At 37.8% G+C, this 18,643-nt stretch overlaps 1 protein-coding gene across 3 annotated transcripts in view; it reads left to right on the top strand.

The window, feature by feature from the left end:
• rprd2a (regulation of nuclear pre-mRNA domain containing 2a) overlaps positions 1-18,643 on the top strand; it is a 50,509-nt gene that overhangs the window by 14,907 nt on the left and 16,959 nt on the right. For 2 of the 3 annotated variants that reach the window (XM_061982751.2, XM_061982750.2), the window contains 2 exons: positions 11,884-12,016; positions 15,829-15,980. In XM_061982751.2, coding sequence (XP_061838735.1) covers positions 11,884-12,016; positions 15,829-15,980 — 285 coding nt within the window. The remainder of the gene's footprint in view (positions 1-11,883; positions 12,017-15,828; positions 15,981-18,643) is intronic. The other variant, XM_061982752.2, reaches the window with a different exon arrangement.

Here is an 18,643-nt window from a genome sequence, read left to right as displayed (position 1 = left end):
AATATATTATTATGCCAATTATTATTGTTACTAATGCATCTGTGGCTATGACTGGGTACTAACCTCACTAAAATCAAGGAATTGCAATTGCACAACTTAATATTTATTTTTCAAAGAATAGCACAATCATAGAATTGAAAAATATTTATTTACCAGTGGTATTCCAACAATTTATAATACAATATATTGTAATATTATTTTATAATAATAATACTAAAAATGACAAATACTGAATGGTGCCAGAGACAAAGTTGATGTCCTCCAAAGAAGTCAACAAGTAAACATTCAATAGATTGTTCCACCGCAGCAAAACTAGACAGTCATTAGACAAATGCTCAGGTTAGTCTTGCCCATCGGGCGCTCAGGGTCTCTGGAAGTCTACAGACAGTAAGCTGGCCTGAGCAGACCCTTGGTCGCCAGGCCTCAATCGGGAGGTCTCGGTCCGCAGCTTAGACGCCTTACTTCTTTCTGCATGGTGATTGAATGGATGATCTGTCTGAGTCTGAATCCCCAATTGATTGGCAACAAAATGAGTGAATCTGTAGTTTTGAAATACAAACTAATTGAACATCACCGCCGAAGAAGTTTGCTTTCGTTGTTCTTTCTGAGTTGGAGACTTTTCCAATCCTTTTTACAGACATGTTATTATTAAATACGACTAGCAATAAATCTAGCATCTTATTCAGGTGTAATTGGAGGTTGTACTAGTGTTTGGAGACTCTTGACTTCTGTCGCTATGCAGTGACCCTGGCAAACAGCGAGTGAGTGCTGACAGGAACTTTGCTTTTAGGGATACCACTATGACCAGTTTTACGTGACTGGACAAGAAAACATATTTTTAATTTTGCCGGTCCACTTTTACATCTTTTATAACTTTGCATGCATCAGAGATGTTGCCCGTTGCGCGTTCGAATCTGAAGCAGCAACATGAAAATAATTGACCTTTTTTAACAATGGTGTTTTATAGATAAACATTATTATGAGACATACACACAAAGATTTTAGCCAGGAACACCAACCTGCCAACTGCTTCATGAGGCTGTGTTCTGAAAATTACTTTTAAAAAGTACTTCATTCTAGTTACTCGTTACTCTCCCAAAAATGTAACTGAATTACTAACGGAATTGGTCTTTAATAAATGTAATCAATTACTAGGGAAATTAATTAATGTGTTACTTAAAAAATAAACTTCAAATGTCTGGCAAAATGCAGTTGAGATAAGTTCCGTATACCTCTATATATGAGAGCAGTGTGTGCGTCTGAGTGTGTGCCTTTTAAAAGGCGTTGCCTAGTGACGTGTGACTTCAGCGAGTCCACTCAGTAGTCTAGCTTGAAATGTTTTTGTTAGCTTAGCGAGCCAGCAGCGTCAGTTTGTCGACTCTGATGGCAGTTCTTTTGTATCTTTCACTGGTTTGTGTTACCTCTGTTTAATAAATAGATTGAATGTGCTTCCATGGATTTGTGTTCTTGTCAGAAAACCTGGTATTATTTGAATGGCAGGTTTGTCACTTGTATCATTGATTTGTTGGTCAATATTCCCTCCGACCCTCATAGTTACTTGCGCAGTGCAGTTTGTGTCAAGTGGTGGTGAAAAAATGTTGTCTTTTACCGACCAGTTCCTTCAGCTAAGATTTAGTTTCATCCGTGTTGGATCGAGTGTATGAGCGAGAAGGAGGAGCCCCACTTCTCTCTCTGTGCATGGCGAAGGAGGGATAGAGGTGGGAGGGATACACACAGCTCTCAACGTGAGTGATCAATCACAGTCCATTTGGTTATGGTTTAAATTAATTTCAAACATGCTACACAGATGGGCGAAAATTTTACTCTAGTTCTATCAAATTTGGATGGATTTATTTTAGGTGAAAAATGGGATAAAGGGGTTGAAATCCCCCTTTCGCAATTTACTCGCATTTGCGAGTAAATTTGTCACACTGTACAGCACTGAGGAGGCAGTGAACTAACTCTCTACGAGTCCCATGGAAGTATTTAATTTTTCCCATGAAAAACAATACATTGTAAAAAAAAAAACGTCTTTAATATCACAGTCACTAATAAAGGTTTTGAGAAAGGAAAAATAGATTTTAAGTGCGCCTTATAGTCGGGAAAATACGGTAGATAGATTTGGTGTTATTTTGTCTATACCTTTTGTGCATCTTGCTATAAACACATCCTCATTATCACAAAATAGTATTTCCTTTTTTAGACAGATAGATAGATTTGCCGTTGTTTTGTTGTAATTGCTGCTATTTTGACCCTCCTTTTGTTTACATGAAAAATATAAATTTTTATCAGCAGTTTGCGTGCCCTCGCTTTTTGTAACAGTCTGATGAGGAGCACAGTTACAGCATAAATAAATATATCTGAATGAAGTAGTCATTTGTGTCCAGCTCATTTATGTCGATGGTGATTAACGTTTAGAGGACATGTTTTTAATTAAATGAAAAAACAGATACTGGGTAACTTTATCTTCAGACGGCGTCTGTGCATACATGCCGCTTCTGACAAGAAGCCGTTTTTCTCAAGTTTTTGGGATGGTGGCTCGTCGAGCGACTCGATCGCGACAGTAGCGGGGAAAAAACGGACGCCAGGAGAGAAGGACAAAAACTGGATATTCCAGCAAAAATTTGAAGTTTTGACAGGTATCAGAGACGTACTGTAGATGACCAAAGAGGAAGAAAAAGGTGGGACGTAAGCGCCACGGTGAAAGCAACTGAGCAGACCGGAGAAGAATTCTCAAAAGAACTAAATGCCCTGTCAGATATCAAAACATAATGAGAGACAATGAGAATAATTTTTTTTAATATATATATAAAAAAAGCTAAGCTCTGGCAAAAAAAAAGGGAACTTTTCTCATGCAAGGACTGGTGCCTAAGCAGTAGTTATTACTATCACCTTCAGTAATTATATATATATTTTTAAACTACTAAATACTGGTACCATACGTGTAAGTATTGTATCTGCCAGTGACGTGCGGTGAGGTTCATGGCTGGTGAGGCACTGACTTCATCACAGTCAGATTTACAAACATATGAACCCTAAAGAGTATCTTATTCACCATTTGATTGGCAGCAGTTAACAGGTTATGTTTAAAAGCTCATACCAGCATTCTTCCCTGCTTGGCACTCAGCATCAAGGGTTGGAATTGGGGGTTAAATCACCAAAAATTATTCCCGGGCGCGGCGCCGCTGCTGCCCACTGCTCCCCTCACCTCCCCGGGGGTGATCAAGGGATGGGTCAAATGCAGAGGACAAATTTCACCACACCTAGTGTGTGTGTGACAATCATTGGTACTTTAACTTAACTTTAACTTTACACATACAAACTGTAGCACACAAAAAAATCACATTTAATTAAAAAAACGTTATTATAATCTTACCTTTACTTATAAGTGCGGGAACAGTGGTGTCGGTGTTGGAGGAGTTGTGAATGAATGAAATATGAAATCCTTGCTGCAGTCTGCAGGTGTACCTAATGTTGTGTCCCTGCAGTCGTTCACGGCTCCTACGGCGCGAGCAATGTTGTTTTTGCACTTTTTGGCTTCTTGTTAAGTGACTTTTTTTGGGTGGATTCGGTCTTGCACGTGGAGGGTTTGGATGTGGGCTTTGGTTGGTGTGGCGCTCCGGTCGGGGGGTGCGTTCTGCGGCAGGGGGTGCATTAACCGGCACCAGGAGGCGGGATTACGCGAGCCTCAGCCAGTGCGTCTTCGCAGCAGTTTTATGATTGCTCAGCACAAGAAATACTTTACACACATACAGTTGTTGACAAAATACACTGTACATTATATACCTCAGCTAACTAAGCTATGGAAATGTATAATATAGTTCATATAGCAATACGGTCTCACTGCACAGCAGGCCAGCAGTTAGCCGAGTCCACAATCCATGTTGAGGCACAACTGAGTGACGTGCCTCAACTGGCTGCTGATCACCGCACCGTCTCTTCTCAGTATTTGAACGGCAAATGTGAAAATTCAGCGATTTTGAATAAAAATAATCTAAAACTGGTGAAGTTAAATGGAAAATAACTTTATAGTATAATCACTGAATACATATAACAATTTAATAGATTTTTTTTCTTTTTACATTTTTTTTCTTTCCATGATGGCAGGTGAGGCGGGGCCTCACCTGCCTCCAGTGACCGCACGTCACTGGTATCTGCTGATGTAGTTCCATTATAGTTGTAAAAAAAAAAAAGAAGCCGATACCTAGGCCTGAGCGATATGCCTTAAAAATAAAACCTACCTTTTTTATAAAAAAAAACAAAAACAAACTTGATTTAGGATTTTTCCAGAATTTCCCCCCCTATTTTTTTTATAGAAACTAATGAATATGAATGACAGAGATCATTCAAAACAAGTTTTGCTTTTATTTGATCAAAACGTTGTTTCAAATGACATTGCATGCACTGCATCTTACTCCGATCCGAGCAAACTTACATTTTTCAAAGAACTAAATTCAGACTGTTCTATGGAAGGCAATACTTTTGTCTTGAATAAAATACTTTTGTAAACCAAAATGTAGCATTGCACATTGCATGCAAACAAACTACAATAAATCAACAAAGATTCCAATAATCAATACATTAAAATAAATAATAATAATAAATAATCAGTCATATAAATGAAGTGCAAACTTCAAATTTATGACTTCATTAAAATAGTTTTGTACATAAAAATATAGTATTGTGCATTGTATGCAAATAATTGAATAAAACATTGAGAGAACTCTAGTTTTAGATCTGTGTGAAGTTGGCCCTCCCACCTTGTCAAAATATTCCCAAACTTGTCCCAATCGTTTGTGCTACGTTTGTGCTGTATTCTCCTGCTGTTACGTTTTTTAAGTTATTCTAAACTACATATTCTGACTACTGATGTGATTAGAAAGGACAGATTTAAAAAAAAAAATAGTAATGGTGGTCAGCACCCCAACCTGGTCAAAAGTTTTTAGCGGGAGTTTTTTGTTCATTATGTTCTTGTTTGCCTTGTAAAGAGTTGCATTTCCCCCACTCGGCATGTCACGTATGTTTCAGATGGCTGGAATACGTTTATTGTGCTTCTGTCTTTTTGAAAACAAACTTTGCAGCGTGCAGGAATTTTTTTTCACGCCGGTTGCCACAAATCTAAACCAATGACAACACTTTTCTTTTCTTGGGAACAGACTTCTCGCTCTCGTTCGCATTAGCCATGTTTTTCTAGGTGGCTGCTAAGAAAATAAGAGGGGCCTGGGCGTAAGCTTCTGGGGGCAAAATTATGCTTGAGAAGGAGGAGAAAAAAACATAGATTTTATTTTTTAATCGTCTGCTACAAAACACTCGAATTTATTGATAAAATCGATTTATCACCCAGGTCTACCGATACTGATTAAAACAGAATATTACCGATTAACGTCAAAATAACAAATATCTGCTATTTCTAAACCATATATCACACTATACCACCATCGAGGCAGTCTAACGCTACAATTTAAGAAAAAGAAGACTATAAGAAAGACCCATTTAATTGGATTTATTTACGTCACTGATGCAGGACCTACGCATGTGCTTTTAACTCTTGAGCTTGTTTCCACTAATAGAAACTAAAATACAATTTTTTAACAAAATAATTATAATTACATTTCTTTTTGGGGATCTTCACTGGGTCTTCAGCTTTCTGTTATTGCAGCTGTCAATTGGATTAATGATTCGGCTGTATTGTCTTATCTCTGGAGGAAGCAATCCAGTGTGTCTGGAGTGCTTCTTCTGTTCGTGTCTTGGGTCCATGATTGACAGTTTACAAAGGTATGCCAAGGCTAGCTCTGTTTGCTAGCTCTTGTATTATGCGCAAAGCACAAAAGGGCCGGATTTACTAAGATCCAAATACCATGCACTAAAAAGGGTGAGCAAAAAATAAAATAGCGTGTATTTTTTACTAGGAGCACCGGTGCTACTCAATGAAAACAATTATTAGCACAGAAAAAAATAAGGAGCATAATGAAATGTCTTCAATATCACAATTTCATTATTAACACTCGAACAATGTACACATGTGCACTCGTACATATAAACCGAATGCCTTAATAAGGCACACTGCAACCCTCAAACACAGAGAACATCCCTAAACTGTGCTAGCACTGTCGGTAACACGATTGTAGGGCTGGGCGATATTGACCAAAACTCATATCCTGAAATAGTTAGGCTGAATATCTATACACGATATATGTTCCGATATTTTTTCCGTAAAGTAAGGTTGGACAAAGTTAAACCCAAATAAGTGTTGAGTTGTTTTATTGAAATAAATACTTGGGGTAACTTTTTTTAAATGTTAAAGTTTCCTGTGTAGATTCACATAAAAATATTAAAAAGGGTTGCATTATGTTTTTTTTTTTTATATAATATGTAATGGTTCTTTGGTCCAGATTTTGCATAGATTGTTTTACAGACCATGTTCAAACCGCTTTCTGACAGTCTCTTCAGGATGCACTGTTTTGTAGGCGGTCTTATTTACGTGTCTCCAGTTCGACTGTCTTCTTCCCAACAGCCATGTTGTAATTTTAGCATGTTGTAGCATGCTTCATGATCAATGTTATACTGACTAACTCTGTGGAGCTTTTGTGCGTTCGATGAGGCTGGTCTGGGATGTTTCCAGTAGAGTTTGGGAAGGTGGAAAAACGTTTCTACCACTGCAGGGTTTGTTAGCTGTTGTAAACAGTTAGTCTTTTTTTGTGATTTAGTTTCTATAAGCACAGTCTCCCTCGCCGGATACATGAAGCCTTCCCATCCATAATAACATTTTGTCGCCATAGCTTGGCTCCTAACTCCATATTTAGAACACAAAATCACGACGGTCTTGACTCACTCTCTTCTGACGATACTCGTCTGCTCCAGCCTTTCAGCTTCTCTTCGTTCTCGCTCAGATTCTATAACCAGTAGTTTGCCCTCCGTATATTCAGGTTAAAAAAGATAAGGTTATGATTCTTCATTTGTACAAAAATAGCACTCTTACTGAGGTATGATTAGCCAACACAGGCTTTTGTTGCCGGAAGCAGGGAGTACGTTGTTATAGAAGCAGAAAATAAATGTTTACACAAAATGACCAAAATATGGTAAATATTGTACCTATTACTTATTGTTATGAACGTATCTGTTAATACATATACTTAGAGTGTGTATATACAGCGTTGTTGGTGGTTTTTGAAGGTGTTTTAAAGGGGAACTGCACTTTTTTGGGGAATTTTGCCGATCGTTCACAGTCCTTATGAGAGACAAGAAGACAGAAGTTTTCTTTTTTGTCAGTCTAACATGTAAAAATCGACTCATTCTAAGTGGCTAGCAATGCAGCTAATTGGAGCAATCAATTTTACCTCTAAATCACTTGAAAATACATTCAAAAACTGCCAATAATACTCAATTTACGTTCCGTAACCTGTAAAATAACAAAGCTGTAACAACATTTTTATTGTATGAGTGAACACAGAAGAACTATTTTCCTAGGGATTAACATATCGGCATGCTTTGGTGTTAGCCGTAAAAGCTACGTACGGCAAGAGAAAAGCTAGCTTCTACGTCAGTACGAAACACATTTGAGATTGAAATGCACAACACAATGCGATAGGACACCAATCTGTACTGACTGAAAAACATAAGCAATTATATCTATATATATATATATATATATTAGGGCTGCAGCTAACGATTATTTTTCTATCGATTAATCTATAGATTATTTTTTCGATTAATCGGTTAATCTATAGATTATTTTTTCGATTAATCTATAGATTATTTTTCCTTTTACCGATTTTTTTTTAAATTTAAAATTAAGATGAAAAAAATAAATTTAGGCCAGTTTTTTCAAAAGGCATGGCTTTTATTTACAAAAAAAAAAAGTATGGCCACTCAGTCAACATTGAAAACATGGCAAAACATTCTGTAACACTGTAAACATTTGTGCCAATCTAAATATTCTGGAGCACTGTAAACATTAAGTATTGCTTTTAAAATGTGCAAAATAAACATCCAGTCCAACACAGTACACTATAACCAATTCTACTCATTCCAGTGAGTGACTAACAGTTGTAATGAAGAAAGGTTAGCATGTCTACATGCTCTGGGGTGAGGCTGGTTCTTTTCTTGTTTACAATATTCCCAGCAGCTGAAAATAGGCGCTCAGAAGGGGTCGATGTGGCTGGAACTGAGAGGTAAGACCGAGCCAGCATTGCCAGATTTGGAAACCTTGCCTGATGTTCTTTCCACCATTTTAATGGGTTTTCATCCTTGGAAATGGGGGATTCTCCAAAATAAGACACTAACTCGTTTCTGACCATTTCAGCATCATTACTGTCATTGTTGTCTTCCTCATTGTTGCTGAGTTCATCTGAATCTGAGCCAAGAAGTGTGTCTAGTAAAGATACAGGCCGCCTGTCAGCATCTGGTCTTTCCACTTGCATTGCTGTGCCCTGTTGAGCGTGTGTCTCCTTTCCCCTTCTTTTCTCCTCCAGAACTATTGCATGCAGCTTGTATTGAACTTTTAAACACTCATCTGCAGTCAGGAATTTCAGCTTCCTGAATTGTGGGTCAAGTGCAGCTGCTAATATGCACACATTTGGTCCATCATCTTTGAATGTGGTCTCGGCTTCCCACCTGGATGTTATCTCACGTGCAGCAGTGACCTGGAAACACTTGATTGATGCATTTTCAAAAGCAGTTTGTGTAGCCTTCCGAAGCCCTTTGACCAGCAGAGGGACAGCGGAAACTGTTACATAAGATTCTCCACTCAGGTACACAGTTGCACATTCAAAAGGTTTCAGAACTTGTTCAAGTTCTTCAAGCAAGCTCCACTGGTCAGCCTTAAGATCCAGAAAATGCTTCCCTCTTTGAGTGACCTCCGGATCTGACAGAGTTGCTGTTATTGGCCACCTCTGCTCAAGCAGGCGACTAATCATGTAAAAGGAACTGTTCCATCTCACAGACACATCTTGTATGAGGCTGTGGTCTGGAGAACCCATTTGTTTTTGCTTAACCTTTAGTTTTGTACTGGATAGCTCACTTTTTCTGAAGTGCTCGACCAAACTTCTTGCTGCTCCTAAAGCTCTGCTGATGTGGTTGTCCTTTAGAGCATGGTTAACTACAAGCTGTAGAGTATGGCCAACACATCTGAGGGATGAAACACCATGTCTTTCCTCAAGAACTCTTAAAGCTGCAACATTTGCAGCATTGTCATGTACAATGACTTGTACTAGTTTTATGTTTATTTCAAACTTATTGACAACATCCTCAATCCAAGAGGCAATGTTTTCTGCAGTGTGCTTTTCATTGAGGGGCATTGTTGTCAAGTTAATTGAGGCAAGCTCCCACTCATCATTAACAAAGTGAATGGTGACACCAAGGTAAGCTTCAGTGGCCATACTTGTCCATGCATCAGTTGTGAGTGTCAGTTTTCCTTTCACATTTTTCAGGATTGCTTTGACTTCATTCATTTTCTTTGTGTATTTTTGCTCCATAAGCTTAGTGAAGTGGGTTCTTGATGGTAGTGTGTAGCCAGAGTGAAACCGTTTGATCATTTTTTTAAACCCTTCCCCTTCTACCACATTTAATGGCCTCATGTCTATGACCATCATTTCCAGGACACCATCAGTCAGGTCAGCGGCCACTTGGGGTGTGCATTCAGTCCCATGCCTCTTTGGAACAAAATCCTGGACACTGCTTTGTCGTTTGCTGCAACATAAGAGACAACAATTAATTTTCATTTTAAATATACCCAAATACAGCTTACTTTAATACAAAAGGTTAATTAAACTACACACATTATCTTGTTAAATTGGGTTAATAACACAACGATAGTATGATTAAAGTGAAGTTAATTGTTCGTTTGTACGTAGTATATGTAACTGTTAATGTTGTAAAAGGTATTTGCACAACTTATTAACGTTAGCGTTAAAGATAGTATATGTAACTGTTAATGTTGTAAAAGGTATTTGCACAACTTATTAACGTTAGCGTTAAAGATAGTATATGTAACTGTTAATGTTGTAAAAGGTATTTGTACAACTTATTAACGTTTGCGTTAAAGATAGTATATGTAACTGTTAATGTTGTAAAAGGTATTTGCACAACTTATTAACGTTAGCGTTAAAGATAGTATATGTAACTGTTAATGTTGTAAAAGATATTTGTACAACTTATTAACGTTAGCGTTAAAGAGGAGCGCGTCTTTGTAAACACTGAACAGGCACGCCAAACGCGCCTCTCAGAGCAAAACGGTGCTTTAGTTTATGAATTTACAACGCAGATACAAATAACACATTCATGTTTTTGTGTAATAATGACAACGTATACTCACGCGGATGATTGACTCGTTGATGGTGATGGGAAGAACGCTGTCGGATGTTTTCTTTTTAGATGCTCGTTCATAGCCGTTGTGCTGCTGTGATACGCCATTTCCGCTCGACACAGTGTGCATAAAACAACATTATTAGGCCGTTTATTAAAATACTCCCACACTTTTGACGACTTTTGGCGTGTTTTTTTCCCCTCGCTCGCATCGTTTGCTCTGCGCTCCGCCATGACAGTTGTGTGACGTAAATATGCGACGCGCCGACGCACAAAAATGACGTCGACGTATTTACGTAACCGATGACGTCGACTACGTCGACGCGTCGTTTCAGCCTTAATATATATATATATATATATATATATATATATATGTGTGTGTATTATCCCACGTTTAATGTTTTGTTTGTACACAGCTAGCTCGACAGCGTATGTAGTTGTTATAACATGCATGACTTGTTGCATATATCATGGTCAATATTATATTAACTCACTCGATGGACAGTCCAGCTGGCCGGAAACGTTTTTCCGGTTTATTTTGGGTAAGCACTTTGTTTTTGTCTAAATAGTTTGGCTTCAAGTTTCACATTTTACAGCTTCAAAGTCACGCCGACATCACTCTCTTGTGAGTCCTCATTTGTCCAAAAATAGCAATCTTTATTGTCTGTTTCCAAGTCTGCCATGATTAGAACACACTCGCGTTTGTTTCCAGAAGTGGGAACACACATTTGTGGCCGGAAGTCGGAAGTGCGCTGCAATGAAAACGGAAATAAATGCGCTGAGGAAATCAGTTTGCTTAAAATGACCAAAATATTTTAAATATTGTAAATATTACATATTGTTATGAATGTGTCTGTTACTACATTGTATATCTGATGCAGTGTGTATATAACGTTGATGGAGGGTTTTGAAGTTGTTATAGAGGGCTGTGAAGGTTACAACGGTGTCTAAGTGTTTTTTATCATCTTTAATATCCTAAAAAAAAGTCATGCGTTTTTGTCTCTCTTAATGATTGTAAACGATCGACAAAAAAAGCGCAGTTCTCTTTAAGGTAACATTGGGGACTCCCATTATCAGCATCTTATGAGCGTTTTTTTATTACAATACAATGATTGTGAACGATAGGCAAAATTCCCCAATAAGTGCAGCTTCCCTTTAGTATCAAAATTATCATTGACACGCGCCAAGAGCAGTCATTTACCCACTTCTCTGCTGCTCAACCCTGTTACTTCAAACCCCAAAGCAAAGCTTATGTATGCAAATCAACGTTACTGGCTGCACATACGAGATTGAGAAAGCTGTGTTGTCCATTTGCCAGATTATTACTGTCCTTTTTAATAAATTAATTTGTTAAAACATGTATTTTTATATTAATGCATGTTGTTGTTTTCACAGTCTTAAGGGAATAGACCTAATTAGCAGTGACATGACTTGCTTGTCACTTGAATTGTCTGTTGTTTATAGTAACTATTTAAACTCTCATTCCATAAATAAATGTGTGCAAAACAGTACTTGTTATATACATCCTGACTACGTATTACTTTCTCGCAAATTCTAACACCATTATTGTCTCTCCTCCAGCAGCGGACACTTCACACAAGCTCAACCTTTTTTACCTCGCCAATGATGTCATTCAGAACTGTAAAAGGAAAAATGCTATGGTTTACCGTACTGCATTTGCTGATGTTCTCCCTGAAGCTTTTTTGCTGTTAAAGTAAGTATATACTTTTGGCTTTCCATTCAAGGGGTGGAAATTTTGGGGCAATTTCTTTGGGTTACCATTCAGGAAAGCAACTTACAAATATAATAATGATTACAAATTCCCAAAATGTTGTAGAATTCAGTTAACCTTTAAATGTTTTGCTTTAACCAAAGAAAACATCGCTAAATAGTACTAATAAACTAGATTAATAAATCTTTAATCGGCTGTGTTTTCCAAAGCAGCAACATACTATATCTGTTTTTTCCTAAATATTGTTGGAAACTGAACAAAGCTGCACAACAGGCAAGGGGCTAAATCTAACTAATTATTGAGACAAAACATTAACCACAATTAAAACAACTGCAGATCCAGAATTATGACAGTGAAATATTTGGCTTGCAACAGGAGATCAACTGCAAAATCTAAACATATGTTGAATAGATTATAAGATAATTGCCTGACAACACAGATAACGGCAGTGCACTCGTTAACATCAAACATCCATTAAATAGGTTACTTACAGATGCACGAGTAAGTCAACAATGTCTTTCATGATTCAATGCTTATTTGGTGGACCCATCTGGATATTTCATACTTTTGTACTTGTGGCCAAACAGCTAAATTTTTGTTTCATCTGACATCACATGGACAAAGATAAGACCTTCTGGAGGAAAGTTCTGTGGTCGGATGACACGTAAATTTAGCTGTTTTGCCACAATACCCAGCAATATGTTTGGAGGAGAAAAGGTGAGGCCTTTAATCCCAGCAACACCATCCTACCATCAAGCATGGTGGTGGTAGTATTATGCTCTGGGCCTGTTTTGCTGCCAAATGATCTGGTGCTTTACAGAGAGTAAATGGGACAATGAAAAAGGAGGATTACCTGCAAATTCTTCAGGACAACCTAAATTCATCAGCCCGGAGGTTGGGTCTTGGGTGCAGTTGGGTGTTCCAACAGGACAATGACCCCAAACACACGTCAAAAGTGGTAAAGGAATGGCTAAATCAGGCTAGAATTAAGGTTTTAGAATGGCCTTCCCAAAGTCCTGCCTTAAACATGTGGACAATACTGAAGAAACAAGTCCATGTCAGAAAACCAACAAATTTAGATGAACTGCACCAATTTTCTCAAGAGGAGTGGTCAAAAATTCAACCAGAAGCCTTCCAGAAGCTTGTGGATGGCTACCAAAAGTGCCGTATTGCAGTGAAACTTGCCAAGGGACATCCAACCAAATATTAACATTGCTGTATGTATACTTTTGACCCAGCAGATTTGGTCACATTTTCAGTAGACCCATAATAAATTCATAAAAGAACCAAACTTCATGAATGTTTTTTGTGACCAACAAGTATGTGCTCCAATCACTCTATCACAAAAAAACAAGAGTTTTAGAAATTATTTGAAACTCAAGACAGCCATGACATTATGTTCTTTAAGTGTATGTAAGCTTTTGACCACGACTTTATATAGTATATGTGTACATAATATATCAATATAATGGATATATAATTAATAGTTAATATAATTGGATATTAAGAGTATGTGAAAGTTCGATTGCTACATAGTTTACTTTCGTGACGACCTCCTTAAAGTTTTGTAATCAATCAGACATATCAAGGAGCTAAAGTGGTCCAAACATGGATAAGTGTGGGGAGGGTGTTATGCATTTTTCCCATCATGTATTGTAATGGATTTAAATGGGTGTAATTTTGAAATTTATATGATGCTTGGACGTTTGTAATTATATCCACAAAGTTCAGTGAGCAGGTTGTGTTGACGTTTTGTGTTGTTTGCATATTTTTTTGGCGCCATGAATAGGGAAAGTTATTTGGATTGGGTCATACAAGTGAATGATGTGCTGTAATCTCTTTAAATCACAATCCATTGTCATTGACCTGATTTACTCACGTTGTCCGCAAAATGGCAGCTAATTTGCAGCACATAGATTGTCAAATATTTAAAATTAATTTGGTAACACTTTGCGAGCCAGATCCCTAATTAAACTCATGATGTCTTGCGGGCCAAAGTGAAGACGCCTGCTGGCCGTAGTTTGAATACCCCTGGCTTAAAAAGTCCACTTTGGTAATGTTGAATCCCTTAAATTTTGAGAAAAGTGTTTGTAAGGATCCACTCTCCAACACAATCATATTTTTTCTGTGATATTTGGCTTGTATATTTGCCTCTAAAATTTTCAAATACACCAAAATCTACACTGCTGCATGTAAATAAATAATAGCCTTATGGAGCCTGACCACCATGCAAAAACCCAGAGGTGCCTCTAGATCCCGTGGTTGCAACCCAGCAATTGTGCCATAGCGTGGCTATTTCTCAACCTAACGTAGCTGATGGCATGTTTGTTATTCTTTGGACAAGTGATTCCCTACCAAAGTGTCAAGGCATATTAGTGTGTTGCAGGAAATTATCCAATTTTACTTAACCAAACCAAATGGTTTTTATTTACCACAACTAATGTATCTTTGATTTTCTATTTATGCCAGCAACACATAATGACAGGTAAGAATGTAACAACAAAAATAAATAATGACAATCGCGGTAAAACTCCCAACGGTTATTATGACTGGAATAAATAACAATTATCGAGAAAAAAAGTGATTGATAACCGCACTTGAATAAACTTTAGTAACAACTTGCGATAGCTTGCCTCCTAGCTTAAATGCTAACAGGAACACAAGAGACAGTCTTTCCTTATTGAGGAATGTCAAAGCGCAAGCTTAACATGTACAAACACATTACTGTCTGAATAACTAAGATATTCACATTACACATAAACGCTGTGCTGTCTAGCACAAAGTGATCGATATATAATCGACAAAAGTGAACTCGCGTGACGTCACATAAACTAGAAGTGAAGCAAAGTAAACACCCAACTTGCATTCATAAAAAAACATTCTAAAACATTAACCAAATAAAATGGAAGAAGATAAACATATTTAAACACTCAAAATACTATGACTCTTATGGACAAGAACAGTAATTAATGTTTCTTCTGCCTCTAAAGTTTATTGTGTTTCTATTTATTTTAGTTATTTAGAAAAAAATTAAACTTGGTTAAATGATCTTACTGTGCGTAGAAGTACTTTTTGAGCACATTCAACAATACCGCGACAATAATGATAACCGTGATAATTTTGTTTACAACAGTCGTGACATGAAATTTTTATATCGTTACATCCATAGTGACAGGCATTATTTATTTTTTATTTTACTTATTTATTTATTTGACAGGGACAGTACAATTAACTTTGCTACCCATATGTAACCGATGTCAAAGTACATAAAACTTCTAGACACAGGCTAATTTGCAACCCTCATCCCTGGTTAGGCTTTTAAAGAGCGTTTGTTAACCTACTAACTGTAGTTAAGACCTAATCAACACTACCTCAGTTCCATCTAAGTAATTTAGTTTTAGTTTGTCTGAATTGCTTCAAGATGTAATTGATAAACACTCAAATTCACAAATTTGATTCTCAATGAATGATTTATCAATTATAATTCAGGATAAGCGGTACAAAATGGATCGATGGAATTCATATGCCAAGGATAAACCTCGGCCTTCTTGTGCTTTTTAAGATTACAAGCCTGATGTCCACTTGATGTGAAAGCACCCACTCTGAAAGAACCATAGAATATTCTTGTGGATGTTATTGTTACATTGTTTAAATGCCACTTAATTGACAGAATCATAGTCATCCCTACTGCCTTCTTTCACGCCGCTTTTATTTCAGCATTTAAATAAATATTTGAAAAAGTCTTACAAAATCCATAAATCTTTGGCCTCTCCTGTTATTTGTTTTTCTCTCAGACATGAAGGTGATGCCAAGGTGGTACAATCTGTGGAGAGGATACTGGGCATTTGGCAGGAGAGAAGTGTATATTCTGAAGCACTGATCACTGAGCTAAGAAATAGCTTGGTCAAAGAAGAGTCCCCACCTGTGACACCTGTGGAGCAAACAAGTGAGCATGTCCACATTATTTTCCTCAATATCCACAGTAGGGCTGAGTAATATAGCCCAATAGTCATGTCCCAGTGTTTTATACAGAGATTGCAAGTGTTTAAATGTAAGTCAAAACAAACACTTTTATTGGAACAACTGCACAACAAATGTAAAGTGCACGACTAACACAGTGACGGATTATAATTACAGTACAAACACAATAGTCCATTATTTAGATAAGCTAAAGTGCCATATATTTCGGATCGCACTTATAATCCTTTCATTATCTCAAAAATCGACAGTGCGCCTTATAACCTGGTGCGCCGAATGTACATATTAGTTCTAGTTGTGCTTACCTAAGACCTCAAAGCAATTTTATTTGGTATATAGTGTAATGATAAGTGTTACCAGTAGATGGCAGTCACACATAAGATACATGTGAACTGCAGGTTGACGTGCCCTGTTCATTAAATGGCACTAGCACAGTGGTTCCTAACCTTGTTGGAGGTACCGAACCCCACCAGGTTCATATGCGCATTCACCGAACCCTTCTTTAGTGAAAAATATATATATATTTTTTTTCCAAATTCAAGACAAAGTTATATGTTTTTGTTAACACTTTAGTATGGGGAACATATTCTAAGTAACAAAGACTTAATTTAGAGTTAGTTGGACACTAGGAGAACATATTCTAAGTAATAAAGACTTAATTTAGAGTTATTTGGTTAGTGTTAGGGTCAGGGTTAGAGGGTTAGGGTTATAATAAGGCCATGCCGAATAAGGCATTAATAAGTACTTAATAATGACTAGTTAAGAGCCAATATGTTACTAATTTGCACGTTAATAAGCAACTAATTAATGGTGAATATGTTCCCCATACTAAAGTGTTACCATGTTTTTTTACTGGTGCATAAAATGAACCGTGCATGAACATCACTTTGTTCAAACAAAACCAACACAGTGCATAAACTCACAACAAATTACACACCTGCAAACCAGTCAGCTGTTGCCGTATCCGTAATACGCCGATAGGGAGAAGTTTGTATTTACACAAGGAGTCGGGTGTGTTTTGACCTCCGCCGAACCCCTGAGGCCGACTCACCGAACCCCTAGGGTTCGATCGAGCCCAGGTTAAGAACCACTGCACGAGCAAGTACAGCTAAGCAAGCCCAAAACTTTGATGTTTCATTGAGAATATAGAATATTGCACACGGCGCTCAAAAATCTGTCGAATTATTGTAGTATGACTTCGGTAAGCCAAGAAGCCGCACCGCTTGATGGGTTTATCTCGACTCGTCTTGACTACTGCAATGCCCTGTATGTAGGCATTAGCCAGGCCTCCCTCGCCCGCCTGCAGCTCGTGCAGAACTCTGCTGCTCGTCTGCTAACACAGACCCGCAGACGTGAGCACATCACCCCTATATTAGCGTCCCTTCACTGGCTCCCTGTGCGTTATCGAATCAATTTTAAACTCCTTTTATTTGTTTTTAAATGTCTAAACAACCTCGCGCCAACCTATCTTTCCGACCTCCTTCAGCCTTACTGCCCCACCCGATCCCTAAGATCAGCCGATCAGCTGCTACTGACGGTCCCTGACACAAGGCTGAAGCTTAAAGGTGACAGAGCTTTCGCCGTTGCTGCTCCCAAGCTCTGGAACGACCTACCTCTGAGTGTTAGACAAGCCTCCTCTCTTCCTGTTTTTAAATCTCTCTTAAAAACATACTTTTATTCCATGGCTTTTAACACTGAGTGATATCCATCCTGCAATGGCGCCCCATAATACACCTGCTGTGAACCTGTTTTTATGTTTTATTTATTCTATTTTATTTATTTATTTTTTATCATGTTCTGTTTGTGTTGTGTTGTGTTTGCTCGGTACTCGTATTATCTTTTAACCTGCCCATTGTACAGCACTTTGGCTACCCCTGTGGTAAATTTTAAATGTGCTTTATAAATAAAGTTGATGATGATGGATTGCCGGTGCAATACGGGTACCGTAATCAGACGTACTGTGCTTCAACATACGGGTATTATTATGGTGGTCTATTAGGAGACATATTATCTGGCGTTTTGTTTCAACCTATTTTGCAAAACCAACTTTTCTTACCTATTTGTTCCTGCTGTTGTGTATTTGGGATCTGGATAAGTCCCGAACGTTTGCATGCGTCTGCCATCGTAGTCCGCGGCGTTGTCAAAAAGCTCCTTTTTTTCTCTATCCTCTTGTTGTGGGGCATTCATCCTCCCCTGTGGCCATTTATAATATAAAGTAGCGTACAGTTCTAACATATTTCTCAGTAGACTCGCTATGGAAGCGCTAAAAACTACCGGTACAACAAAGATGACAGGGAGCATCCTGAAGAGACGTTCAGAAAGCGGCTTGAAGATGGTCTGTAAAACATAATCTATGCAACATTTTACCAAAGAACCACCATTACATGTTATGTACCGGTAGACCACAAGGAAGTGTTTTGAATGCAGAAAAAACAATTATAATATAACCAACCCCTTTAATGCGCCTTATGTGTGCCAGTTGTATGAAAATAGACCTGAATAGACCAGCTCATCGACAGTGCGCCTTATAATTCGGTGTGCCCTATGGTCCGAAAAATATGGTACTGACTTAGTGATGTAAATTAATATCATAAAAAAATGTTAACAGACCCAGACCTAACCCACTCTGTC

Source organism: Nerophis lumbriciformis, linkage group LG21 (genome assembly GCF_033978685.3).
Source record: "Nerophis lumbriciformis linkage group LG21, RoL_Nlum_v2.1, whole genome shotgun sequence".
NCBI classification, from domain to species: domain Eukaryota; kingdom Metazoa; phylum Chordata; class Actinopteri; order Syngnathiformes; family Syngnathidae; genus Nerophis; species Nerophis lumbriciformis.
Note: the sequence above shows the minus strand (reverse complement) of the source record. Positions and strands in the feature narration are given on the sequence as shown.